This window comes from Trachemys scripta, chromosome 2, assembly GCF_013100865.1.
Source record: "Trachemys scripta elegans isolate TJP31775 chromosome 2, CAS_Tse_1.0, whole genome shotgun sequence".
NCBI classification, from domain to species: Eukaryota; Metazoa; Chordata; order Testudines; family Emydidae; genus Trachemys; species Trachemys scripta.
Window position 1 is genome coordinate 178,172,748 of NC_048299.1, and position 27,841 is coordinate 178,200,588.

Genomic DNA, 27,841 nt, shown 5'->3' on the forward strand with positions numbered 1-27,841 from the left:
AAAGTGTAAAATGATCACTTTATATTTACTTTTGATTACAAGTATTTGCACTGTAAAAAAAAATAGTATTTTTCAATTCACCTAATACAAGTACTGTAGTGTAATATCTTTATCATGAAAGTTGAACTTACAAATATAGAATTAGGTACAAAAATACCTGCATTCAAAAATAAAACAAGATAAAATTTTAGAGCCTGCAAGTCCATTCAGTCCTACTTCTTATTCAGCCAATCGCTTAGATAAACAAGTTGTTTACATTTGCAGGAGATAATGCTGCCTACTTCTTGTTTACAATGTCATCTGAAAGTGAAAACAAGTGTTCTCAGGACACTATTGTAGCCGGCATCCTAAGATATTTATGTGCCAGATGCGCTAGAGATTCATATGTCCCTTCATGCTTCAGCCACCATTCCAGGGGACATGCATCCATGCTGATGATGGGTTCTGCTCAATAACAATCCAAAGCAGTGCGGACTGATGCATTTTCATTATCTGAGTCAGATGCCGCTGGCAGAAGGTTGACTACTATAACGAAATATATGGCAGACTGTGGGTAAAACAGAGCAGGGGACATACAATTCTCCCCCAAGGAGTTCAGTCACAAATTTAATTAACACATTTTTTTAACAAGCATCGTCAGCATGGAAGCATGTCCTCTGGAATGGTGGCTGAAGCATGAAGGGGCATACAAATGTTTAACATAGCTGGGCCATAAATACCTTGTAATGCCAACTACAAAAGTGCCATGCAAATGCCTATTCTGCACTTTTTGAGTGCAGTTATATAACAACAAAAAAATCTACATTTGTAAGTTTCACTTTCACGACAAAGAGATTGTACTACAATACCTGTATGAGGTGAATTTAAAAAATACTATTTCTTTTGTTTATCATTTTTAGCCCTGGTCTACACTACATTGCCTCCTCACCTGCTTTTGCAGGTTCTGGTTCTGCACATACTGCAGGATAATGCGCGAGGTGCTTACAATACTCACAACAGCAGCGGTGAGCTGAGTGGGCTCCATGCTTGCCGTGGTATGGCGTCTGCAGGAGAGCAGAGTTGCAGTAGAAGCAGTGGATGACGACGGATGCCACAAGAATAGATATTTATACCGAACAACGAGAGGACCTGCGAGGTGGATTCATGGCAGCAGGAGAGTAGAGTTACAGCGGAAGCGGTGGAGGACGACGGTTAGCACTGTGCACATTTCCCGAGGAAGAACACACGTTCCGGGGAGCCCATAACAGACAACATGGAGAAATTCACTATTGAGACACAAGCAAGAGAGCAGAGTTGCAGCGGAAGCGGTGGATGATGACGGGATGCCACGAGAATAGATTTTTATAAAGAACTACAAGAGGACCGGCGAGGTGGATTCATGGCAGCAGGAGAGCAGAGTTGCAGCGGAAGCGGTGGTTGGATGATGATGGTTAGCAGTCTTACTGCACTGTCTGCTGAAAGCAGTATGGCGTCTGCACAGAAAAAAGACGCAAAACGATTGTCTGCCGTTGCTTTCACGGAGGGAGGGGCGACTGACATGTACCCAAACCCACCCGCGACAATGTTTTTGCCCCATCAGGCATTGGGAGCTCAATCCAGAATTTCAGTGGGCAGCCGGGACTATGGGAACTGTGGGATAGCTACCCACAGTGCAACGCTCCGAAAGTCGACGCTAGCCACGGTACTGTGGACACACTCCGCTGACTTAATGCGCTTAGTGGGGACACACAATCGATTGTATACAATCGCTTCCTAAAAATCGACATCTATAAATTTGACCTAATTTCGTAGTGTAGACATACCCTTACAGTGCAAATATTTGTCATCAAAAATAATATACACTTTGATTTCAATTACAACACAGATCACAATGTATATGAAAATGTAGAAAAACATTCAAAATATTTAATACATTTCAATTGGTATTCTATTATTTAACAGTGTGATTAAAACTGTGATTAATCGCGATTAATTTTTTGAGTTAATCGCATGAGTTAACTGCGATTCATTGACAACCCTACTTTTCCCAAACAAAAAGGAGCCTCGACTGTGTCTGTTTTTAGATGACTGTGGTAGCTTTGCACTCTCTACTTCAAACTCTTTTCAGTGAGAAATCTATCACGCGACAAAAACTTGAATGGCAAGGGCATGTTAAATCTGCTCTAAACACCAACCTGATAAAGTTTTTTTTCCTGCTGTTTGGACAGCATTGACATTTAATCCTTTCATTAAACAGCATTCTTTTACTGATGACATCCTCATTTAGCAATGCGCATAAAACACAGATTGACTTTTTGCATAAGCCTTATTTTTAAGAGAGAGAAAGAGAAAAGGTACATGTTGAGGAGAGTTCATACATCTCTGTCACATCGCTGCCTGCATATTTCTGAACATCTGACAGCTTCTGTTAATTTAGTTTCACTCCCTAGTTCAACTTCCCATATGGAAAGCTGGAATGATTTTTGAATAACAGTCAATAATATCTGAAGTGGCAGCAACTGGCAACTCTGACACTGATCTTGGCTATGGCCATTACCCAGAATCCCTCTGTTCTTCTTGAGAAGCAATTACAATTTCACAGGTTGGAATTAAAATTCCCTGTGGTATGCAATAGAGTAACTGAAACTGTCAAACTGATTTCAAGCTGCTAATCTTTCACTCTGGTATGAGTGAAAATAGAGTCTCTCTTACCCATACACGGGTCTGACAACTTAAAAGCTCCAATCTTCCAATTCATTGGAATACATGCGGAGGGTGCCTTGCTCTGCCCACACACAGGATGTCTATAAATATGTCTGTGAAAATGTGTGTTAATATTAAGCTTATATTTTAAAATAGCTTGTCATGATAAGTGTTATTTCAGGGACTGACTAAGACAAAGATAAAGAAGTAACATGGAAGAGTTCTGGGGATGTGAAAGGATGGGTATTGTTTTGCTACATATATATGAAAACAATTATTTCTGTTTTTTTCTGAATATGTGATATATTTCAGGGGACAAGGAGATAGTTTGCAAGTGTTCTAAATAGTTTTATTTTAATTGCATTTGTTATTTATAAACACTTCACTTTAATTTAAAAATTAAAATTATACTTAGTGCTAAAGTATAGGAAAAAGTGAGGAAACTTTTGTAAAGCTGTGGCATTGATGTGAGCAGGACAGAAGAGGGCTATGGGAAAGCTAGGGAATACCTATAAAACTGCAGTGCAGATCTGGGCTGAGGAATAGACTCACGGGAGTTAGTGCCCACTTGCAAAGCCTCCTTTGTCTTCAATAGTGGCAGGAAAAGCCCTTGGGTTGGATAGTTAAAACAACAGTGATCACTGCAAAACTGGTATAGTTAAACACCAGCTAACTGTTGTTTTTCTTTAGCTTTGTATTCCATTCTTTCTGATTTAGGGCAGGTTAAAATGCTGCACTGGTGCAGCTGCGCCACTGTAGCGCTTAAGTGAAGATGGTCCTACACTGATTTGAGAGCTGCTCCCATCAGCGTAGTTAATTCACCTCCCTGAGTGTCTACATGGGGGGCATTAGGTCGGTATAACTACATTGCTCAAGAGAGTGGATTTTTCACACATCTTTGGCATAGTTATATCGATATAGGTCTGTAGTATAGACCAGGCCTTAGTGTTGTCTTATCATTCAAGTGAAACAACCTTTTTTCTTAGGGTAAGTGGAGCAGCCTCTCTCTGGTTGGTGAGTGGGGAAATTGTAAACGATTGCATTTTAATTTTAAAGGTATCCATACAATATTGAAGAACACAAAAGCAAAGAAAGTGCTGTGTCCCTGCCTCCTGCCTGTAATGTACTGCTCCTCCAGGCAAAGCTGTGCAGTGTCTGTGGATCTTTTGTTCTGGACATGTTGCAGTGTACTACTGTTGTGACAAATGTACCATTTGAAAAATCATGAAAATGTGTGAGCTCCAGCTAAAGACCTACTCAAACTTGTGCCAAAAACAACTCTCACACACCCTTCTTTTCCTATCCCACACCCATTTCCGTGCCTTTTTCCACCTACATGCGGAATCCCCTCCCAATACCCATTCACTAAGCTACAACCCCACTCCTCATTCAAATCCTCTTAAAATCTCACTCCTTCTGTGTCTCTTACAAGGAATTAGCCACCATAAAAAAGTTCCTTTAACTGAGCCATTAGGATATATACCTACCATAACTGAGTACCCACATGATTTTATTTTGAGAGGAAGGATGGTTCTGGTGGAAAATCTGGGTTGAATTTCCTCCACTGGCACAGACTTCCTATATGACCTTTGGTAAGTCTCTTAGGCCTGAATATACAAAGGGACTTAGGCATTGTGATGCAATCTCTCCCTTTCTCTCACCCAATGACTTTGTGGATCAGAGTCTGAGCTTCTCTGTGCCTCAGTTTCCTATCTGAAAAATCAGAATAATAGGTACTTCCCTACTTCACAACCGTATTTGTGACATCAAAGAGTATAAAGTGTCCAGGTAGTATCATGATGAGTCATACAAGTATCTAAAAATGATAGATTGTTACTGTCAGTCTTGAGCTTTCTCATCCCTTCCCCTCCCCCACGTAGGGTGACCAGATGTCCCGGTTTTATAGGGACAGTCCCGGTTTTTGGGTCTTTTTCTTATATAGGCTCCTATTACCCTCCCACCCCCGTCCCAATTTTTCACACTTGCTGTCTGGTCACCCTACCCCCGCAGTTGTTAGTTACTCTCACATGAAACTCTAAGCGCCTAAGGAACTTCTTTTGATTTGTCCTTTGGAGCATCTTGTGCACATTGGGGGCAGTGTAAGTTAAAAAATACATCTCTCCATTCCTGATAGCAGCAGGATGTCTGCACGACTTGAATAGCTTTTCACTTCAACATGCATCTTGAAAGGAGGCACTCCATATGCACACCTCATACCCCCCAAAAGTCCAGAGCAGCTATGTTGCATATAAAAGGGCAGATTGGGGATAAGGGTAAATTTGCATAGTGCCATGTTGTGGTGCAGACGGGGATGAAGCTGCAGATGCTTTCCCCTCCCCAAAACCAAAAAACCCAGCAGCATATGCAGCATCAGACACGCCTTTTTTTTTTTTTTTTTTGGTCATATGGACTGATCTCATGTTAACAGCTGGAATTTTGCACAGAGCTGTAGTTTCATTAACATACTAGTTTCAGGTGTTAGAATTCCCCCCATGTAGAGTGCTAATATAAAAAAATCTAGCACACTCATATTCAGGTACAAGAGGCTATTATTTAGCAGCTGCATCACATAAGAAATACATTGGCAGCACAGAAGGAAACTAATACCTCACACAGTGACATACTGTACTGTCATTTGCATCTATGCTTTTTTCTCAGTATTTAATCTTCAGTCCTGGGGTTTCTTTTTCTCCTGACATTTTAAATGGATTAAAAAGAAAAAAAAAAAGAATCTCTTCTATGAAGACAAAAATCATGCAACATGAATAGAAAAGTGTAAAAAAACATTCTATTCCGAAATCTTTGTTTCTTTGGAACCAAGTTAGCAATGATAACCATTCTCCTGTGGGTATAGTATGAACATGGTACTGTATAGAGAATAATCTGCCTTTAGTATTTACTGGATTTAGGTAGTGGAATAAAGTTCCATGCTAATGGCCAAAGGGTGGTTTAGAGGTGTGCCTGCAATGTGCATGCTTTAAATGTTCAGTGTCTGTGAGTATGAGAAAAGCCTAGTTTTGCTCAACTCAGCATGAAACATAATGGCTACTCCCTCCCTCGGTGGTGGTTGTGGGTATTGGTGTATGGGTGGGTGGTTGGCCGGGGTTAACCATTTGCACCTATGGAGTAAAAGGCATTTCTGATTAAAAAGGGGCGGGGCAGGTTATTTGTCTGTGCATATAATCTGGAGAAGGAAGCCTGTGTTAGGGGAGTGAAGGAAAACTCATTGGTTGAGATCCTGGCCCCACTGAAGTCTGTCAGAGTTTTCACTTCAGTGGAGCCATTGTATTCAAGACCTATTTAGAGGGTAAGACTATTTTGTAATACTCAAACCTGGCCTTCTGAGCTGTAGAGGCTCCCTCTGAAATATTTGGTATCTTAATTGGGTCACTCTAAGGTTAGAGCTGAGATGTAGTGTATTATTTTGTGACACTGGGGTGCTTACACCACCAGACCGAAAGCCCTGTAGTGTGGACTCTGGGTGGTGGAAATATAGAGATATGCGCTGTGATTCAGTGAGGACACTTCAGATGATCACAGTTTACCCCCAGGTTCAGTGTGCTTCAGCACAGCAGCAGCCATGGGCACTACAAGTTGTGGACTACAAACTGCAGCATGTTGGGAGAACTTCCTGGTTCCTGCCAGGAGTCCCCTCTGCCCCCCCCCCCCCCCCCCCCGAAGGAAGTTCCATGCTGAAGCTGGGAGCGTGAAGCAAACAAGCAGGGAGGAGGTTGCTGGACTGTTCCATGTTCCTTTACAGGTAGGACCAAAAAGGGCTTAAAGAGCACCCAAGAGGAGTCTAAATGGTGCAAAAGGAGAACACAGGCTTCTTTGGTTGGGGGTTTAGTTATTGTGGGAGTTAGGACATGTTGGTAGGGGGCTGTGTTACACAAAGAACCCTCCGCTCCTTCCCAGCAGGAAGTTACAGCACTGATGGAAGCTGGGAGCAGGAGGCAGCAAGCAGAGGGGAAGCTGCTGGATTGTAATCCTGTTCTGGGTTTATTTACAGACTAAAATCTTGTTCCTGGTGGATTGTCTGAGTGGGTCTGGTCTGAGGTGAACACACACTGACACACAACACTGAGCACATGGAGGAGCCTCAGGCCCAGTTTCCCAAAGTTTTGTAAAAAGGCCCAAGGCAGACTTACCTATCTTGAACAACCTCATACTGGGGGCTCCAATAGGCTTTCATACTGTTTGTCAAAGCACTTACACTTCTTACTCCAAGGCTGGTAAAATTAATAAACAAAGAAATCTGTTCAGTCTCTAGGACATTTCAGCAAATAACGTTATTTTTTAATCACTGCAAACCTGTTGGTTCTCCTTTTCCCAGCAGTCTCTTCTAGGTAGCATAGTGCCATTCCTTCCCTGTAGAGCTGCATTCCTTCCCACCGCGCTCCCCATTAGAGACTACTTTCCACATTGCTACGTACCATCAGTACATCACACAGTGTGATGGAACATGAGGTGTCTTCTAAGACAGTCATTAAGGGAAATTTGTGAGTCTGATCATGGTGTCTGCTTCCAAGAAAGCAAAAATTTTACCTCTCCAAAGGACCTGATTTACTCTAGGAAACAGTGCCTTGTGGACATTCCAAAACCATAAAGTCTGTGTAACAATGTAGTGCCTAGTCACCATAATCCTTGGGGCACTTCAAAACCTCTAGTTTGCTAATAAACATTATAGTCCTTTTCTACTGTGATATTTTTAATGCTGCAAACTCCACTGCATGGTGACACAAAACAAGAGAGAAAACTACAGTAAATCATTAGTGTCAGTAGACTGTATTAAATTGGATATTTGCTAGTGGCTTTATGAGCCATAAAAGTCAACATCTAACTTCCATTAACTATAAACTCCTCTGTGTAAGTGATAAGGAAAAGACAAGATGGTCTGCAGAGGATTAGAATGAGACAGTAGGAGGAACAGTGATCAAGTCACTGAATCAACCAGCCAGCAGCCAACAAGAAAGAGAAGGGCATTCTTATTCAAACCACAGCTTGATCACCTATCATTTATAGTAATATTAAGGAATTGAAGAAGAGTCACAACAACCAGAAAATACTGCAGCAGTCTTACTTTGATTCTGGCCTGGCTGGGATTATCTAGTGGATTAGAGGGATCAAACCCAATTATAGTCTCAGCTTTTTGCATTGACTATAGAAATATTTTATTATATAATTAGATCCCAGTGCACATTACTTACCCCGTCACACACAGCTGGCCCACCAGACTTTTCTTTCTGCATCTCTTCAAACATGTTCCTGTTCCTGAAGACTTTCCCTTGCTATTTTCTGTCTTTTTTTTTTTTTTTTAATTTCCAAACTTCTTACATTGTAGAGTATGCACAGTGAATCTGATTGTGATTTTACACTGTTTTTTTACAGCGGCATAAGTCTAAATCCACTGACATCAGTTGGGTTACTCCTGATTTATTTGAAGTACCTTCGATCAGAATCAGATGCATAGATTATTGCATAGCCCTTACCCCATCATGAAATCTGGGGAGAAATCCTTAACCCGTTGTAGAAGTAGCCCTGCAAGAGCTAACTTAACTACTTTAGCATATGCTTTACTCATCTTAGAATACATTCGACACAGAGAGGAATATGGGTTTTGTAATATAAGGCACCAAATAGAGGGAAGTCCTTTAACGTATGGGACAATGGCTACCTTAGTACCATTACTTAGGTATTTAGCAAACACTGCAACCATTTGCATTTTTTCTGGTCAATAAAATCTGTTCTTAAAGAGATATCAACTGAACTAGAATACAAGAATGCATCTGTGAGGTGTGGGATGAGGATTTAAATCAAGAAGTGAAGTCATAGCCAGACTAACCACTGAGTTCTTGCTCCACTAGAGAAGAAAACTTGAAAGATATTGTAGCCTGTCTCCTTTCTCACATTCACTTAGACGTGTCTGAGACTTCTATGTGAGGAGTGGTGAGGACTTTTGGGGCCAGACTTTTAGCAGTTCCAATTCTGCTCAGGTACTGTGGAAAAGCATTTGCTATTGTATGACAGGGTCGTCTTAAGGAGGTTTGGAAGCTATTGTGGAGTATGTGCAGCATCCCAGGAGGACTGCAATTATAACCTTATGAATCGTGGTGGTGAGAATGAACTTTGCTTATTCCAGCTCTATTCACTTTGAAATCTTGGTCATAAGAAAGGACAGATGTGCCATTTCCTGTTTTTGTTACACTGTCACGAGAGTTGAGTCATCAGCATCTGAATACCCCTTTTGATTCAGAATTCTTAATTTTTTGTGTTGACCAGCTGCCCAGTTTACCTCTTCCTCCACAAGTTATTAATTCATCTAAGAGGAATAAATTGGAGTGACCAGCTATAAGTCTTATTACAAATCAGTGCAAAAACCAGAAAAACACATGTTACTCAAAAATACTACTTTTCAGGGAATCCAGGAGGCTTTGAAATTCTGATTCCTCACATTCACAGTAGCAACTGGATCAAAGGGCATGGAATGGTTTGAATGTTAAAGTTCAATTATCTAGACATTCTGTGTTTCAGTCAAAGAAAGCAAGCTCCTCTAGTGGCACAGACAAGCAGCAGACTTTGCTTCCCTTTCCCTACCCCCGGAGTTCCTCAGGCATTTAGAGTTAGGTGGTAAGTGAATGCTTAGTCCTTAGAGAGGAAGTGTATTGTATGGTTGGCTCTTTTCCTAGCATGCACTTTATTTATCAGCATGGGGCAGTATTAAATGACAAAAGGACCTGTTCAAAAGACATGTTTAAAAAAAAAAAAAGTCCCCTAAACATCTGTAGCAAAATGTGCTTGAAGTGGACTACAGTTCAGGAATTATTTCACTGGAAATGACATCTATATTATCTTTTGTTCACTCTTCTGACAATTTTTGGCAGATTTTAAAATTTTCAAGAGGGCGGGGAGGTGAGATGTAGAGATTAAAAATTGCAGTTGTGATTCTTCAATACTTTACATGATGTGAACTTGGTGGTCTTCAATTGTTTCTATTGGACAGGCTCCATGCCACAAAAACTACTATCAGACCTTGTTGTCACTGTTGGCAGTCTCAGAAGAAAGGACAATGGTTACAGGACCTGCAAACAGAACTACTTTTCACCTCTAGAACTGAAGCTAGGACCTCAGTGTGTTCCAACCGCTTTACTCTGCATACAAGGCTGCAGTGGCCATAAGATTCCTGTATCTGGTTGGGGAAGGATTCCTGTAGTATAGGAACTGCAGAAAGAGAGCCATACAGCTGCCTTTTGAAGACCCTCTGGTGTAGGGGGTATGCTGAAGCTGGAGCGGCATGTCAGGGGCAGGGCATGCTGTGCAGATTATGGGCAGTCCTGAAGCCCATAGGGCAGGCCAAAGGAGGATTCTACGTGTCCCTAAGGCTGTCTAAGTTATTTCAGTGGCCTTTTCAGGATTGGGAGAATTCAAAGGTGGCTTAAAGTCACTGTAACCTTCTCCCCAGCGCCCATGGATTGGACTGTGAGCTCTCAGCTGCCTTTCTTTTTTGCTTTTCTTCTGCACATGCTGCTTTATTTCTATTTGGTAAGGAAATAAAAAGGAAAAAAAGTATATTCTGCTTCATTTCAGTTTGTTTTTGTTTAAATTTGGTCAGTCAGCCAAACTCTGGATAGCTGGCAGTGTCAGCAAATATAAAGATCAAGCAGACATCTAGAAAGGGGCCAAAGCTTTACAAGGCCTCAAAGATAGAGCTACAATTTAAAAGTGCTGCCTACTCAGCTATTTTTGGCACTGTAGCACCAGCCTAGGGCTCTGAGGCTGGATTGCAGGCTACCATTGGCTGTGTAGACATACCCTTAAGAGCTTGCATATTGTGTTCAAGTGAAAAATCACATTGAAATATATTTTATTGTCATTTCTATTGTTTAGTGCCTACAAAATCATTGGGACCTAAGACTGGAACCATAACGCGACTCCCTAGCTTCTGTGTTAGGGTTGATTTAGGTACATTATTGATAGAATAGGCATGTTTAATTCCAATGTAGTAAATGGATCTCTGTCACCTCTTGGGAGGAGGCACAGGTGCCTACGTTCTTTTTATTCTGAAACTGTATTGCTGAATCACTCTCTGAGGAACACACAAATTTAAATATTCCTGTTGTGAAGTTGAAGCACCTGTGCTATGTGGTATGTTAGTTTGTTTGGAAATATTTGGGAGCATCATAAGCACCCAGAGTTTTGTGTTTTTTTTTTTTTAATGTGAAATTCACTCTGTCCCATTGATTCCAATGAGGTTGTCTTTTTAAATGTGGTTTTGTGTGAGCGTAGAGGGGCAGCCGTGATGCAAGAAAATAACTTTCCTTCCATTATTGTTGATTCACTTGGCCCCTAAGAGCATCTTATTGTTTTGTTTACTTGGAAAGAATACATGTTAGCACATAAATAATCAACTGAGAATTAGATTTCTGAAAGGAAACATTTTTCTACTCAATTCTCTGGTAATTCGGAGCAATTTCTTTTCAACCGATGTAGTTTAGAGCTTTGTGATGGTAGTGTTACTTTCCCCCATGACTAACAGACAAAAGTTTCTGACCAGTTTTCAAACTAGAGAGCAGTGGTTGCGGCAGATGCTTTGCTTTTCTGTAGGAAAAAGCAGCCCGTAGCTCTGAGAGCCATCCTCAATGCCTTGTAACTGCAGTTTCTAAAAGTATCGGTACACCTGGGGATTTCCATGCTAACTTATAAGCAATACCAGTGGCTCTGCTCTGGAAAAACACAGAAAAACCATCTATTGAACATGTCTCAGAAAAGTGCTTTTTCAGGTAGTCTTTCACCTAGCCAAAGTTCGTAACCCTAAAATGCCAGAGTGGGAAGAAGCAGTAGCGTAGCTAGCGGAGTGCAGGGGAAGCAGCCGCTTCCCCTCAGCAAATTTGCCAAAAGCAGCCATGGGGGGGGCAGCGGGCCGAGCGCGCGGCTGGAGGAGCGGGGGGAGCGGCCTGTGACCCGAAGCCGCGGCCGGAGCGGGGGGGCGCAGGCTGGCCGCCCGCAGGCCACAGCATGGCTGGCAGCCATGGGGGGGCCACGGGGGCAGGGGCAGCGCAGCATGCTGGCTACCGCAACCAGAGGAGGGGGGATGGTGGGCTGACAGCCGGCAGCCGCAGGGGGACGGCGGGCACGGCTGGAGGAGCGGGGGCGTAGGGGGGCGCACAGCATGGCGGCTGGCAGACACGGCTGGAGGACCGAGGGAGGGCCCATGGGGGTGGCACAGCAAGGCCAGAGGAGCCATGGGGGGGAGGGGCGGTGCGGCCGGAGGAGCCAGCCAAGGGGGGGCGCACGGAGCGGCCAGAGGAGGAGCCAAAGGGGGCGCGCCCAGAGGAGGAGCCAAGGAGGGGGGCGCCTTTTTTATGTTTGCTCCCCCTCCTCTTAGAAGCTGGCTACGCCACTGGGAAGAAGGTAACCATATGATGTAGTCTTTCTGATCATATTTTTCCCCTTTCATTCTTGCAAAGACACAGAAGTTTACACTACACCAGTGTCACGTCCTTTCCTCTGATTGCATTGCACTGCCACAATTCAGACTTCCTTTTGGAAAACCCTTCTAGGCTAAAATATTGAAATGCCACTTTTCAAGGTTTGTCAACCTTACTGTTGCCCACAGAATCGGAGCGTTCCCTAGTACAAGTGATGTGCTTTACAACTCTTAGAGATTGCATAATACACAACAGAGATAAGAGATTTTTTTGAGATGAAGGCCTCCAGTCTGACCCAGTTCTATAATTTCTTCACCTACCTCATTATCCGTTTCAGCAGCATGGCTTGATTTGAAAGCTTAAACAGAAAATAAGATGTGGGCAAATTGTGCCGTTGTTCACACCATTATAAAATGGTCTCATGGACTGGAGAGGTAACGCTGAGGTTATTCCCTTCCTTTCAATGATGGTAGAATTAAGCTTCCTGGGGCAGGAACTCTCACTTTTTCTGTCTGTACAATGTCTAGCATGATGCCGTCCTGATCCCTGATGGGAGCCACTGGGCAATACCCAATGATTGCGCACCAATTAATGCAAATTATTAATTGTAATAATAATGAACTCCCTAGTAATTACAGTCATACAGTGAGACATGTCCGGGCCTACTCACTGTTCTCCAGACACTACAACTTGACTGGAGCAAGAGGTAGGAGAAAGAAGCCAAGTGCCCCAAAGAAACATCACAAAACTTAGAGAGATTGAGATAGAAACTAGGTTTAAAAACATCACATCTATGTATTTTTTTATGTTTGGGGAGAGGCTTTTCCCCCCTCGTTGTTAGTAATAACTAGATTACATTCCTGTAATTTGTGGCTAGTCCTGGATCATTAGACCTCAGTAACTTTACCAGTATGTAAGACTGTCATCTCTAAATAGTTTCCTTTGTAGCCAGACTCAGTCAAATGCAGAAACACCTAAGGATTTGTAATAAAATTGCTAAGGTCATTGGCAAATTAAGTTATTGGTTATATTCCTCTAAATTAATAGCGTCAGCCCCATCTGAGTCCGCTGATAGTGCTGTTCGGTGCCGTGCTGGAGACCCTTCTTCAACCAGGTTTTGGAGAAGGCTCAGGATATGCTTCCTAGAAAATGAAAGGAGAGGAAGGAGACTTCATAGGTGGCTGGCTGGCTGAGTTCCTCTTGAATTGATTATTTAATTCTACTGAATTTTAATTATATTTTAATGCTGTGTTAGGGCACCTAGAGCTTTGAATAGATGTCTTTTAAATTATTACTTAAATCAAAATTTAAAAAACATCTGGTCTTGGCCTTTAGAGTGCTGAATGGGACAACAGAGGGCTTGGGAGTACTGCAGAGACAATGGGCCTGATTTTTCACTGTCTTGTACTTTCTGTGGTCATTTACACCTGCACAAAGTGAATGTAAAACACTACCAAAAGATGAGTAGCAATTTACACCCACTTTGCCCAGCTGTCAATGACAACACGAGGTACAAGAAGATAAACATGGTGATGGATCCTTCCCAGGCAGTAGGATTTTGGCAGCAAAGTCAGAGAATTTGGTGGTATGAAGTAGACAGAAATTGGGGTATTTTCAGGGCCCCATAAGAGATGAGGAAGACTTCACTTTCACCCACCCAAGGTCCTGAGAAGGTGAGAAAAAGAAACTCTATACATACATACTAACTAGCACGTACAACATCAGAAGACAAGAGTGAGTGGGGATTTGATAGCAGCCTTTAACTACCTGAGGGGGGGTTCCAAAGAGGATGGAGCTCGGCTGTTCTCAGTGGTGGCAGATGACAGAACAGGAAGCAATGGTCTCAAATTGCAGTGGGGGAGGTCTATGTTGGATATTAGGAAACACTATTTCACTAGGAGGATGGTGAAGCATTGGAATGGGTTACATAGGGAGGTGGTGGAATCTCCATCCTTAGAGGTTTTTAAGGCCCAGCTTGACAAAGTCCTGGCTGGGATGATTTAGTTGGGGTTGGTCCTGCTTTGAGCAGTGGGTTGGACTAGATGATCTCCTGAGGTCTCTTCCAGTCCTAATCTTCTATGGTTCTATGATCTGTTTTTGTTCTTTTTTTTTTTGCAAAGCATTTTGATGGTTCTGCATTTGCACTATCATACGTGCTTTATACAGGCTGCCACATTTTAAGGCATAGATTTTAATTGGACATTAGGGCATAATAGCTCTTAATATGTCAGTGGTTCATGGATTGTGGCAAACTCACACATTTCTTATTGTCTTAGTGGGCTGAGGAGGCAACAGGGTGCACACTGCTAATAATCTACTTGTTAAGGGTTCCAAATACACCTCTACCCCGATATAACACGAATTTGGATATAACGCGGTAAAGCAGTGCTTCGGGGGGGTGGGGCTGCGCACTCTGGTGGATCAAAGCAAGGTCAATATAACGCGGTTTCACGTATAATGTGGTAAGATTTTTTTGGCTCCCGAGGACAGCGTTATATCGAGGTAGAGGTATAGTAATAAGCACTGATGCTATACAACACAGTGGGTCTCTGAGAGATACACTGTCAATTACATGTGGATTAAAGACCAATATGATTTTAAGAGATCCCTTGTGACCTTTGTCATACAAAAGCTCCATGACACATTTGTTTTTGATTGTTGGGTTTTTTTAAAAAAAGGAAATCGAACTTCAATAACAGCCTGACTTCCAACGAATTACCTTACAATCAGTAGTGTAGGCTTTTCGTTTGTCCATCCTGCAGATCTCAGGTTGTGTGCCTAGATACTGCAGGGAGCAGCATGTGCCAGAAGAGATCAGTTACAAAGAGTCTTAAGAATGGAGAGAGAATCCTTTCTCTCTAAATGTCCTGGTTACTTGTGGGTTTAAGACAGCTTTCCATTGTTACTTGTACATATATGTATGTGTTTAATGCAGTGTATATGTAAAGAGGATGATTCTTCATGTCAACACAGCAAGGATTACTTAGAAACACTCTGTCAACATATGTAACCATTAGACTATCGGCAACTGACATCTTGGGGTCATCTTGTTCTGAACCAATATAGCCAGAATAAATTTCTCTTTAGCAGTACAGATGGAGACTAGGAAACCAAACAGATGCATTGTAGCTAATCAGACAGAGGCTCAGCGGGGTAACTAAAATCTCTACTAGCTTTCATATCCCTTCATGGAGTTTAATTAAAGAGCTTTGTGTGCATCCTTTTGTTTTATCTGTTGCCAGTGATTTGTCTCCTATTGTGGCTGTTCTTTCAAATAACCATCAATTTGCTGTGATAATCTAATGAGGAGAATGAACAGTGCTGTTTAATTATATAAAAATGATAATGAGCTTTGGCTGCCGGAGAGTTAAGGAGCTACTGCTGGCCATTGGAATACAAAAGAGTCAGCACCAAAGAGGCCCCTGGAATTCTGGGACACTTAAGCTACATTGCTGCACACCATTAAATGGCTTGTGCAAGTAGCAGTGCAGCTGAATTTCCTTTAGGGAGAGAGAACTGAATTACTGAGCAGCCTGTTAACAGCAGGAAAACAGAACAGGCATAGGCAGATTTCTGTTCCCTGAAATAAATACAAAGCAGCAAGAAGAAAATCTCTTCTCCTAGCAAAGGCGCATGTTGAATAAACACGATGTGTCCAGCAAATTATTCAACTGCTGAACGTCATGGCAGAAAAAGGCACTTTGGGTGTAGCCAGATGTCATCTGATGCCATTTTTATGGAGGAAGCAGCAGGAGCAGAACTCTGTGGGGATATGGTTCTGGCACCAGAACCTGCTGTGGAAATACAAACCAAACTATGCTAAAGCTCAGAAGCCAGGTAATGTTGTGCTGAGTCCAAATACAGTGGGTGATTGCACCAAGTTAATCAACTGAAAAGGGTAAAAACTTTCACTTTTCCAACTTCTACTCCTTTATTGAAGAGAAATGTCTCAAGGCATTCTTTATATTCTTCATATTTCACACTCAAACTGTTTGGTCATTTGATTTTTTTTTTCTTTGCTATTTGTATAGCAAGGATCATATTGAAGTAAAGCTTGAAAACAAAAGCAGTACTAGAGAGGAGGAGGAGAAATTGCAATCTGGACTGTTCCTTTAAGCAGCGAAGTAGAGGGGAATGCATGTCCCTGAATTCAGTGTAATGCTGACATTATTGTGTTGCTTGGCAATGATATGTTCAAATCCCTAGGATATCTGTTAATGCAGCAAGACATGGCAGGGCCTGCATCTCTATTCCCCATGCATATCACAACCACACTTTGGCTGAAGCAAGAGGCCTGGGAAGAAACCAAGTATCTCAGAGTAAGAAAACCTAAAGAGACAGATTATGAGAAGCGAGGTTTAAAAACATAGCACTTTGCGCACATTTGGAGAGAGATTCTTTTCACTCACTGTAATGACTAGCATTGTGGAAAATGTAAAGGCTTCATTTTGCAAAGGTTCAGGAAAATATTGCCTTTTCTGATCAATATTGGTTCATCATTCCTATGTCCCTTGAGTTTTGAGTGTCACGTTCAGCTGAATCTCAAAGCAAATTCTGGTTTCACACTGAAACTGCTTGAAATTTAATTCTGCTTCCTTTTGACACAAAACACAAAAATTAATCCAGATTTGCTGGTAGAGCTTGTGATAATGAGGAGATTTTTTTGTTAGCCTAGTTAGTCTGTGTTTCAAGTTTGTAATGAAACCCTAAATCAGCTGAGTTTTATATGGTTTTCTTATGTATATTTTACATAGCTTTAATATAACCCTTTGAAACTGAAATGTTTCCTTATGGAAATGTATTTCTCTCCATTGTGTGTGCGTTTACATTCCCTAAAGGAGTCTTAAGTGGCTCAGAGGTTTCTAGGATTCTGCACTCCTGCACCAGAAAGAAACCATTTTAGGCCTCCACTACATCAGAGGCAGCCATATTCCACACAGGATAGACAGCCTGAACTACCCAGAAAACACCCAAAATTTCAAACCATCTGCCTCTACTACCATATCCTCTAACCAGCCCTTATCATGTGCAAGGCACCAACTTTGACTCCTGAGTTTGAAATGGGATTCAGTCTCTGTTGGACCTCCCACTTATAGCCCCTCCAGTTGCGAACCAGTTATATTTTTGTAGGGTCTGGTACACCACAACTTGCTCCTTCCATGCTACTACAGAGCTCTGTATCACCTGGATTCTGTGTTGACACAGGTGTGGCCCCAATGGACACTGCTGGTCAAAAATCTCCAACGAGTGCATAGGGCGCATGTGCACCAAGAGTGGAACCTGTGGACAACACATCTTGAAGAACTACTGCTACTGTTAGGTAAGTAACTGGGTTTTCCATTTTGTTTGGTTCCAGCCTCAATCTTGTAACAATTGGGCCACGTTGCCTTTGCATTTATAGTATTTTTATATTGTGATAAAAGCCCAGAGTCTTTAATTTATATGATGGTAGGTGAAAATGAAGCCCCGATCCTGCAATGAAAACCATGCGAGCAGATCCCCATTGATTTCATTGTGGTTCCAAATGATTGCTGGGTGACACTTTTGCAGTTCTCAGTACAGAATTGGAGCCTTAGTGTGGGGTTGGGGTTGGTTTGGGATTGGTTGGTTGGTTGAGTTTGATTTTTTGTCATTCTCTATATCTTACCTGCTTGGTGGGCTTCAACTGGAAGGAATCCTGACCTAGAAAAGTAGGGGAGGGAGGTGGGCAGTTGAGAGGCACTGTAGCTTAGCCTTGAGATGCATTGGCAGGGCTGTGTGTTGGAAGTTTGCACAGCGCCGGTTTGCACTATGTCTGGCTCTAGCTAGTGTTTATTATCTTATTAATATGTATACTAAATTCACCCAATATTTTCAAAAACATACAGTATGTGCAAGATACATACCAGCAGAAGGACTGAATGCAGTAGCACCTCACTGACTTTAGATGGTTTCTGCCTTGTATGTGCACTTATAGCATTTCAGGAAATAAATGCATGAAGATGTATGAAGATGAACAAAAAAATAAATCCACATTTGTATTTTTCACGGTTTAAAATCATTCTTGCAACATGGTTAGAGAAAGCTATCAAGTGATATGATAATGACTTCATTTAATCAGGGCCGGCTCTACTGTTTTTGCCGCCCCAAGCAGCGTGCCGAATTGTTGCTGCGGGCAGCTGAACATAGAAGCTGTCGCCGAATTGCCACCACCGCGGAAATGCGCGTGCTGCCCTAACGGCGCACGGACTGCCCCCGCCGTCCACGGTGGCAATTCGGCGCTCTGCTTTGGAGCAAAAACACACGGACTGCCACCCCTTGCAGATTGCCGCCCCAAGCACCTGCTTGGAATACTGGTGCCTGGAGTCGGTCGTGCATTTAATTGTAACTCATTCTCATTCCCACAACAGCTTTATTCTGCCCCTGCAGAAAGGAGGCCTCACACTGGTGCTGCCAAGCATCTCTGTAATGCAGTGGTTCTCAATCTTTCCCCATCTGGCAAGCTGGTTGTGACCCCCCTTATACATTCTGGTAACCCCCTTGAGGGTCATGTCTCCCAGGTTGCGAACTTCTGCTGTAATGGACTTAATGTGGCCCTTTTTGACCCGTCAGAGATTACTGATTCTTTGCGGAATCGTAAAATCATCTCATAAAAGTGCAATCGGAGAAACTCCCTACTGTAAGGGAAAGGAATCCTTCCTTCAGCCTGCAATGTGGAACTGGAACTATCTGCACTGAGCCAGCAGCCTATCTGTGGTCTTAGCCAGCCACCTCCCTGGGGAAGGAGCAGCCCCACCTCCGCCAGACCACTCTTAACATCCAAGCAAGACTTTCCCATGTTCTGGCTCCACTTAACTTGCACAACAAAACCAGATTAGACCTGCTCCCAGTGGGCCTTAAACATTTGCAGAAAGGGGTGGGGGAGTTCTGAACCAATAATCAATTTATTTTTTCATGCCATAGAACAAACCCAAGAAGGGAAGAAATCTTTCCCTAATTGAATTTTATTTGGTTATACATCAACAATCAAACATACAATGTAGCTAAATCTCTATTTCCAGGTTGATGTTGGGTTTTTTATTCCTTAAAATCAGAAGAAAAACCCAGAGCCTGCAATTGGACTTGCCTCTTGGGAGTTTATTTTTCTTTATATTCAGACTTCTTGGGCTATTGAAACTTAGTTATATTAGGGAGGGAAAGAGAAGCCACAGTATTTCAGGCAGAATCTTTTAGAAAACTGTGTAGAAAAAGGAAGATGCTATCTGGGTTCTAATGCATTGTTTTGCATTTGAAATGGTTGCTGTCACATCCTGAATATGTAATTTTGAGATGTCATTGATTGCTCTTGTGCAGAGTGGTCATTTCTGATCTACATATTATCCCCACCTTTGGCCACCAGAGCCCATCAGCTCTTCGCCCACACCAGGATCTCAAACTCAAATGACCACAAGGGCCACATCACTGACATCTCCCGTTGCTGCCTCTGGCCCCGCCCCCACTCCACCCCTTCCATTAGGCCCCACCTCTTCCCACCCCTTCCCTACCCCATTCCAACCCATTCCCCGAAGTCCCCACCCTAACGCTGCCCCCAGAGGGTGCAGAAAGGGTGCAGGGTGCGGCGGGGGCTCAGGGCAGGGAGTTGAGGTGCAGGAGGTGTGCAGGGTGCAGCAGGAGGATCAGGGCAGGGAGTTGGTGTGTGGGGTGCAAGAGTGTGAGGGGTGCGGCAGGGTGCAGCAGGTGGCTCAGGGCAGGGAGTGCAGGAGGGGTGTACGGGATGCAGCAGGGGGCTCAGGGCAGGGAGTTGAAGTGCAGGAGGTGTGCAGGGTGCAGCAGGGCTCAGGGCAGGGAGTTGGTGTGTGGGGTGCAAGAGCGTGAGGGATGCGGCAGGAGGTCAGGGTGCAGCAGGTGGCTCAGGGTAGGGAGTGCAGGAACGGTGCAGGATGTGGCAGGGGGCTAAGGGCAGGGGGTTGGGGTGAAGGAGGGGTGTGGGATGTGGCAGGGGGCTCAGGGCAGGGAGTTGGGGTGCAGGAGGGGTTCAGGGTGCGAGCTCCAGCCTGGCACCGCTTACCTACAGCGGTTCCAGGGTGGTAGTGGTGCACCCCGGGGCCGCTCCGTTCCGTTCCAGAAAGCAGATGGAACCGTGTCCATGCAGCCCCTAGGGGAGCGGGACAGGCTCAGGGTTCCGTGCATGTGCTGCTCTTGCCGCTCCTCTAGGTACCTCCCATGAAGCTCCCATTGGCCACGGTTCCCTGTTCCCGGCCAATGGGAGCTGCGGGGGGCAGGGCCTGGAAGGAGGCAATGCAGGAGCCCTCTGCCTCCTTCCTCCTCCCCCTCTGGCCCAAAGGGACGTGCTGCCAGCTGCTTCAGAGAGCGGCGTGGGGCTCGCAACGCCATAGGATGTAATCCCGCTAGTAGTTGGGGGGGCGGGGCACGGGGAGCTTGGCGGGCCACACGCAATTGCCCTGCAGGCCGCATGTTTGAGACCCCTGGCCTATACTATTCAGTATAAATGGCTGCATCAATAGCTTTTTGCATAGGTGTATTTTTTACTTAAATGCTTTTGGTTCAATAAAAGAACTGCAGTCCTTCATTGTGGCTCGAGAAGCTTAGGATGGTTTTACCACTGCAGCCCTATTGAGCTGTTTCCCTGCAACACTAGATCACTGGATTTGGTTCTGTGAACTGAGGTTTTTATTTCTAATTCCTGGAAATAGTTTTAAAGGTGAGTGAACATTCTGAAGGAAAGTTTGGAAGTGTCTTATGTTGTTTGTATCCCAACTTTGTATCCCAAAGCTACATATTAGCATGTGTGCTCAACTCCCAGTACTAAAGTGATGGGTTTTAGGATTTGTGAAATCAGTATGAAAAGAAACAGAAATAACACTGTAGCTAATTCTATAGTGTGAGGAAATTATTTCCTCTTCTAACTGCATCAGATTTTTGTTGCGAGTCTTGTGATATTTGATGTTTTTCCTGAAGCTGCAGCTCCAGGAGTCGTTCAAATAAACAAGAATCTCAGCTTTCATTTTTTAAAATAAGTTTGTAGCCATCATGGTTGCAAAAAAAAAAAAAATTCAAAATGTTTCCTGCGTGTACCCTAGAGATTCAAATAACAGAAGGTAAACAAAAAGAACCCAAAATGTAATTGTCTTAAAAATTACAACATTCAATAAAACCCCATGATTCTGGGGGACCTGATGATTTTTGAATGCCTTGTACATCAAGTATTAAAATTTCATTCAAGTCAGTCCTTGCCATAGGCTTGAGTTCATACAGGATGGTGGGGAAAGGTAGGGAGGTAAGCTAGAAAGGAAACCCACAGAAATGTCTGGTCTCTCAAGATGACATCAGTGGTACATCCTTTCTCTGAAATGGTTCTGAGCAGAGTAAATAAATCAATAACCATTCACAGTCACCTTCCAACATCCAGTTAAAGTTACATTAGGGTGACTTTCAAGGTGATATTATGCTGTTGAACCATTGCCCAATACAACAACACAGTATGCTAAAGAGTAATAACATAACTCTAAGGGGTTTGGATCTCACTGCCCGTGAGCAGCTGCCTCAGAACGTCTTTTTCCATTTTCAGAAATCAAAGGAAATACAGAGGTGTTTTTTTAACTTAATGCTGCCCCCTGTGCAGGGTTTTTCACTCCTCCACCTAAGCACACAAACCTTTATTTTATTTTATGATCTTGTGGTGTTTTGTTTTGGGTATTTTCCTCTGTTTTTTATTAGCTTTGCCTTTTGCATTTATGATAGTTGTGCCTTATATAATTTTAAATTTGCCTCAGTGGTATCCAAAGTGCTATGGACAGGGATATTCCAAAATAAAATATATAATGATAAGTTTCTGGTAATTCATTGGCCAATACCTGTTACCTTTTAAACCACTCAGAAAACCCAACAAGTTATGAGGAACCATTCCTTAAGCCAGCAGTGCAGTCTCATGCCCCTCAGAACCCCATGGGAAGAAAATGGCCTGGTTGGTCTTTCTACCAAAAACTTCTTGTAGAATTCTGTATTGGCCTGTAAATATAACAAATTAAAATTGTTCTTTTTTAAAATAAATATTTATTGATATACTGTTTGATAGATCTGGACACTGGAGTTTTTCCATAAGATTAGACAGTCCTATAGAATTTATCTGTAGTAAACATGCTGAAGATACATAGGAAGCTAAAAGGAAATTTTGTGCCATAAGTGTGTACGGGATTTACATGGGTAGCGTATTAGCTCCCTGGGCATGGAAATTGTTTTATGCTTCAATCTAAGGCATGTACAGTGCACGCAGCTACCATTTTGATGAATGTCATATAAATACCTCTAATAAATAAGCTGTAGTTAGCCTTAATGGGAGTTATAGGTATAAATCTCTCATGTATTTTAGTGTAAATTAATAAAAAAATTAGATAGTTACTCAAAAATGCCCTGGAAACACTATCAACTTTAGTAGCAACAATGAGATCATAGACATGGGCTTTACAAACAATGTGATGTAAATGTGTAAATTTCTTTCCTGCTGTACTTAATTGTTTTAATCGAAAGCTACTGTTAAAAATAAAACAAAAAGCTCTGGCAAGCCTTTGAGCACAGATGCCCAGTATAAGGCAACTGTTATGCCTCATTTTTATCTGGGATGGCAGACCAGTGCCATCATATTTTGTCATAGATTTTAAGGACAGAAAAGCCCCATAGACTACAGAATTGCAACCAGTGATTGTTTCTCTTGGATTAAGTTCCAACAGTGAGTAAATGGAGAGATTTATCATTCCCTTTTTGATCCTTCAAGAATTGTACATTGAGGTCCCTGGATGCCACTCTTAGTTCCAGTGAAGAAATAATAACTTTAAAGGAACTGTTCTATGTTCAGATTTAGTAAAGTATGTCTAAATGGGGTTTGTATTTGTAAAAGATTTTGGCACTACTGAAGAGATGACCTAAGATTTAAAAGGATGCAAAGACTCTTCTGAAAAATGACAAGCATTGTTTGGGGTAGTGTGTCCCTCCCATGCAACTGGAATTCATCATGGGTACTCTGTGGGACTTGCAGGGGAGGGCTTAAAAGCCTGCAGTGGGAAAAGTAGAAAGGAGGTGTCCCACCCTGGAGAAACTATACAATGCCATTTAAGAGGGAGAGTTCCCAGATGGTGCTGATTAAGACAAAGCAGACAGAAATTGGCTGGCTGGCTGGCCCTTAATGAGGGAGAAGAAAACTTCTTGCCTGATAAAGTAAAAGGTTGGGAGTCTCTTGGGACAAAGGACCATAGCAGAGATACTGAGGAAAAACTGTGGAGCTGACCACTTTGTTACCCACTGAATTTATGCGAGCTGAAGCCACTAGTCAAAGACTGTGTTTTATCCTTGTGTTTTTGGGATGTAGCGGGAGGGTGTCCTTCTTGAAAGCGCCATCTTCATTTCTTTGTTAGGCTTATCTGAAGGAAACGCATTCTGTAGACATCTATTTAGACTAATGGTTAGGAAAACCCTGATAGGGCTCTGTGGTGCACCTTTAATTCTTTCATTTTGTATTTAAACTGATAAACTAAACAGGACCAGATGGTATTTACCCAAGAGTTCTGAAGGAACTCAACTGTGAAATTCACAGAATATCAGGATTGGAAGGGACTTCAGGAGGTCATCTAGTCCAATCCCCTCCTCAAAGTAGGACCAATCCCCAGACATATTTTTGCCCCAGTTCCCTAAATGTCCCCCTTCAAGGATTGAACTCACAACAAGCTAATGCTCAAACCACTGAGCTATCTCTCTCACCAATAATATATGGAGATATACTTATCTCATAGAGCTGGACGGGACCCCAAAAAGGTCATTGAGTCCAGCCCCCTGCCTTCACTAGCAGGACCAAGTACTGATTTTGCATTGGATCCCTAAGTGCCCCCTCAAGGGTTGAACTCACAACCCTGAGTTTAGAAGGCTAATGCTCAAACCACTGAGCTATCCCTCCTATTAACTGTTGTTTGTAACCTATCATTTAAATCAGCTTTTGTACCAAATGAATGGAGGTTAGCTAATGTGACACCAATTTTTGAAAGGGCTCTAGAGGTGACCTCGACAATTACAGGCCGGTAAGCCTAATTGAAACTATAGTAAAGAACGAAATTGTCAGACACAGAGATGAACATAATTTGTTAGGGAATAGTCAACATGATTTTTGTAAAGGGACATTATGCCTCACCAATGTAATATAATTCTTTGTGGGGGTCAACAAGCATGTGGACAAGGGGGATCCAGTGGATATAGTGTATTTAGATTTCCAGAAAGCCTTTGACAAGATCCCTCACCAAAGGCTCTTAAGCAAAGTAGGCAGTCATGGGATAAGAGGGAAGGTTCTCTCACAGATTGGTAACTGGTTAAAAGATAGGAAACAAAGGATAGAAATAAATAGTCAGTTTTCAGAATGGAAAGAGGTAAATAGTGGTGTCCCGCAGGGGTCTGTACTGGGCCCAGGCCTATTTGTCCCAAATAAAGATCACTGGTCACATTCACACAGACACTCAGTGGAAAATGTTCCATTAAGTACCATAATCTGATTTATGAACCAGGCAATAGTGTCACTAAAATTGTCCTTGTTTATTTTAAGAAAAACTGCAATGAATAGTTATGATTTTTAAATAACTACATGATTAATAAATAAGACTATATTAAAAATTAATTTTCAAAAGAGCTGTTTAGAAATAGTTTACCCCCTTTTACACTACCTCCATAATAACTGTGACCAGTCTGAATGGCCTCCCAATGGACCTTTTATTGATATTTCCCAGCAGGAGTTTCAGTCCGATGAAGTAGGTCAGCATTCAGTAAATCTAATTCCCATGTGAATGCATGACAAAACAGGAGGCTTTCAAAATTATTATAAGGAAGGTTCTTTTATTTTATGTTTGGATTATTTAACGACTAGAGGACATGCAGGGCCAGAACAACTGCAATGTGGAGAAGCATGGTAAGGAAAAGAAGGCATCAAAATTCAATCCTCTCTCTTGGAGAAATGATTAATGACTCTCTAATCTCCATTCTCTCTTACTACAACAGAGGTGTGCTGCTGCAGATGCTGCTTGATGTTTCAACCTATTTTTTACCCACCTCTAATTTGTGAGGTGAACTTCTGCTTACCATCACAATGACATCCTTTGCTAGGTGAAGAGAGGGTGTGGTTGGGAAATCCTGGCCTCCATAATAATGAAGAGAGTGTAAACGACAAAACTGGACTTGCACCTATCATTCCCGCTTCTCCAGTTTCCCCACTGGAGAGAGAGTTAGTGCAATTTTCCTAGTGGCCCTTTGGGAGTGAAAGGAAATGTAATCTAATTTACTAATTCACCCATAGGCTTCTGCTGAGCAGAAAACAGAGAGGAGTGTTGTCTTGTCTGGTAAAGTTCAGGGTGATGAGCTGGGACCACTGATTGTATTACAGAAAAGATGTCAGGTTGAGGTAGGGTCAGGCTCTCTATAGTGAATTATTAGTCCATTGTTTATGATGACCTCTAACTTCATTCCTAATTAGGAATGCAATCAAATCCATTGCAATCAACATACTACACTGAGTATGGTGAGAGACTGTGCCACACACTCTCAAAGAAACTGAGGAACCACCTGATCAGCATCCTGTACAGCAGACAGGAGATGATCAAGAATGAGCTCTCAGAACTGGAGACTCTGATACAATACCAGCCTTCTACACAAACTTCAACGTGGCTGGACTTTACAAAAATGAGACAAGCCATTTACAATGCACATTTCACTTCTCTACAGAGGAAAAAGGACTGTAAGCTATCTAAACTAATACCTGCCACTGGGGGCTATAACAATGGTACCCTCAACTCATCTAACAACATTGTCAATCTTTCCAACCACACACTTAGCCCAGCAGAAGAGTCTGTCCTATCTCGGGGACTCTCTTTCTGTCCCACCATCCCCACGAACATGATACAGTTCTGCGGTGATTTGGAAGCCTACTTTCGTCGTCTCCGACTCAAGGAATATTTTCAACGCACCACTGAACAGTGCACTGACCCACAGGAACCTTCCTACCAACACTACAAGAAGAAGAACTCTGCGTGGACTCCTCCTGATGGTCGAAATGACAGACTGGACCTCTACATAGAGTGTTTCCGCAGACGTGCACAGGCTGAAATTGTGGACAAACAACATCACTTGTCCCATAACCTCAGCCGTACAGAACGCAATGCCATCCACAGCCTCAGAAACAACTCTGACATTATCATCAAAGGGGCTGACAAAGGAGGTGCTGTAGTCATAATGAACAGGTCAGATTATGAACAGGAGGCTGCCAGGCAACTCTCCAAGACCACATTCTACAGGCCACTATCCTCTGATCCTACTGAGGAATACCAAAAGAAACTACACCATCTGCTCAAGAAACTCCCAGCTACAGTACGGGAACAAATCTACATGGACACACCCCCAGAACCCCGACCAGGGGTATTCTATCTGCTACCCAAGATCCATAAACCCGGAAACCCTGGACGCCCCATCATCTCAGGCATTGGTACTCTGACAGCAGGATTATCTGGCTATTTGGACACTCTCCTCAGACCCTATGCTACCAGCACTCCCAGCTATCTTCGAGACACCACCGACTTCCTGAGGAAACTACAGTGCATTGACGTTCTTCCTGAAAACACCATCCTGGCCACCATGGATGTAGAAGCACTTTATACCAATATTCCACATGAGGATGGACTACAAGCTGTCAGGAACAGTATCCCTGATGAGGCCACAGCAAGCCTGGTGGCTGAGCTTTGTGACTTTGTCCTCACCCACAACCACTTCAGATTTGGGGACAACTTATACCTTCAAGTCAGTGGCACTGCTATGGGTACCTGCATGGCCCCACAGTATGCCAACATTTTTATGGCTGACTTAGAACAACGCTTCCTCAGCTCTCGTCCCCTAGTGCCCCTCCTCTACTTGCGCTACATTGATGACATCTTCATCATATGGACCCACGGAAAGGAGGCCCTTGAAGAATTCCACCTGGACTTCAACAATTTCCACCCCACCATCAACCTCAGCCTGGACCAGTCCACACAAGAGATCCACTTCCTGGACACTACAGTACAAATAAGTGATGGTCACATAAACACCACCCTATACCGGAAACCTACTGACCGCTATACGTACCTACATGCCTCCAGCTTCCATCCAAGACACATCATACGATCCATTGTCTACAGTCAAGCCCTAAGATACAACCGAATTTGCTCCAACCCCTCAGACAGAGACAAACACCTACAAGATCTTTATCAAGCATTCGTAAAACTACAATACCCACCTGGGGAAGTGAGGAAACAGATTGACAGAGCAAGACGGGTACCCAGAAATCACCTACTACAGGACAGGCCCAACAAGGACAATAACAGAACACCACTGGCCATCACATACAGCCCCCAGCTAAAACCTCTCCAGCGCATTATCCACGATCTACAACCTATCCTGGAAAATGATCCCTCACTCTCACAGACCTTGGGAGGCAGGCCAGTCCTCGCTTACAGACAACCCCCCAACCTGAAGCAAATACTCACCAGCAGCTACACACCACACCACAGAAACACCAACCCAGGAACCTATCCCTGTAGCAAACCTCGTTGCCTACTCTGTCCCCATATCTACTCTGGCAACAGCATCAGAGGACCCAACCACATCAGCCACACCATCAGGGGCTCATTCACCTGCACATCCACTAATGTCATATATGCCATCATGTGCCAGCAATG

At 43.0% G+C, this 27,841-nt stretch overlaps 1 protein-coding gene across 1 annotated transcript in view; it reads left to right on the forward strand.

Annotated features, from left to right (window-relative positions):
• CDKAL1 (CDK5 regulatory subunit associated protein 1 like 1) overlaps positions 1 to 27,841 on the forward strand; it is a 759,057-nt gene that overhangs the window by 613,966 nt on the left and 117,250 nt on the right. Inside the window, exon 16 of the mRNA XM_034762410.1 lies at positions 17,313 to 17,427. Coding sequence (XP_034618301.1) covers positions 17,313 to 17,427 — 115 coding nt within the window. The remainder of the gene's footprint in view (positions 1 to 17,312; positions 17,428 to 27,841) is intronic.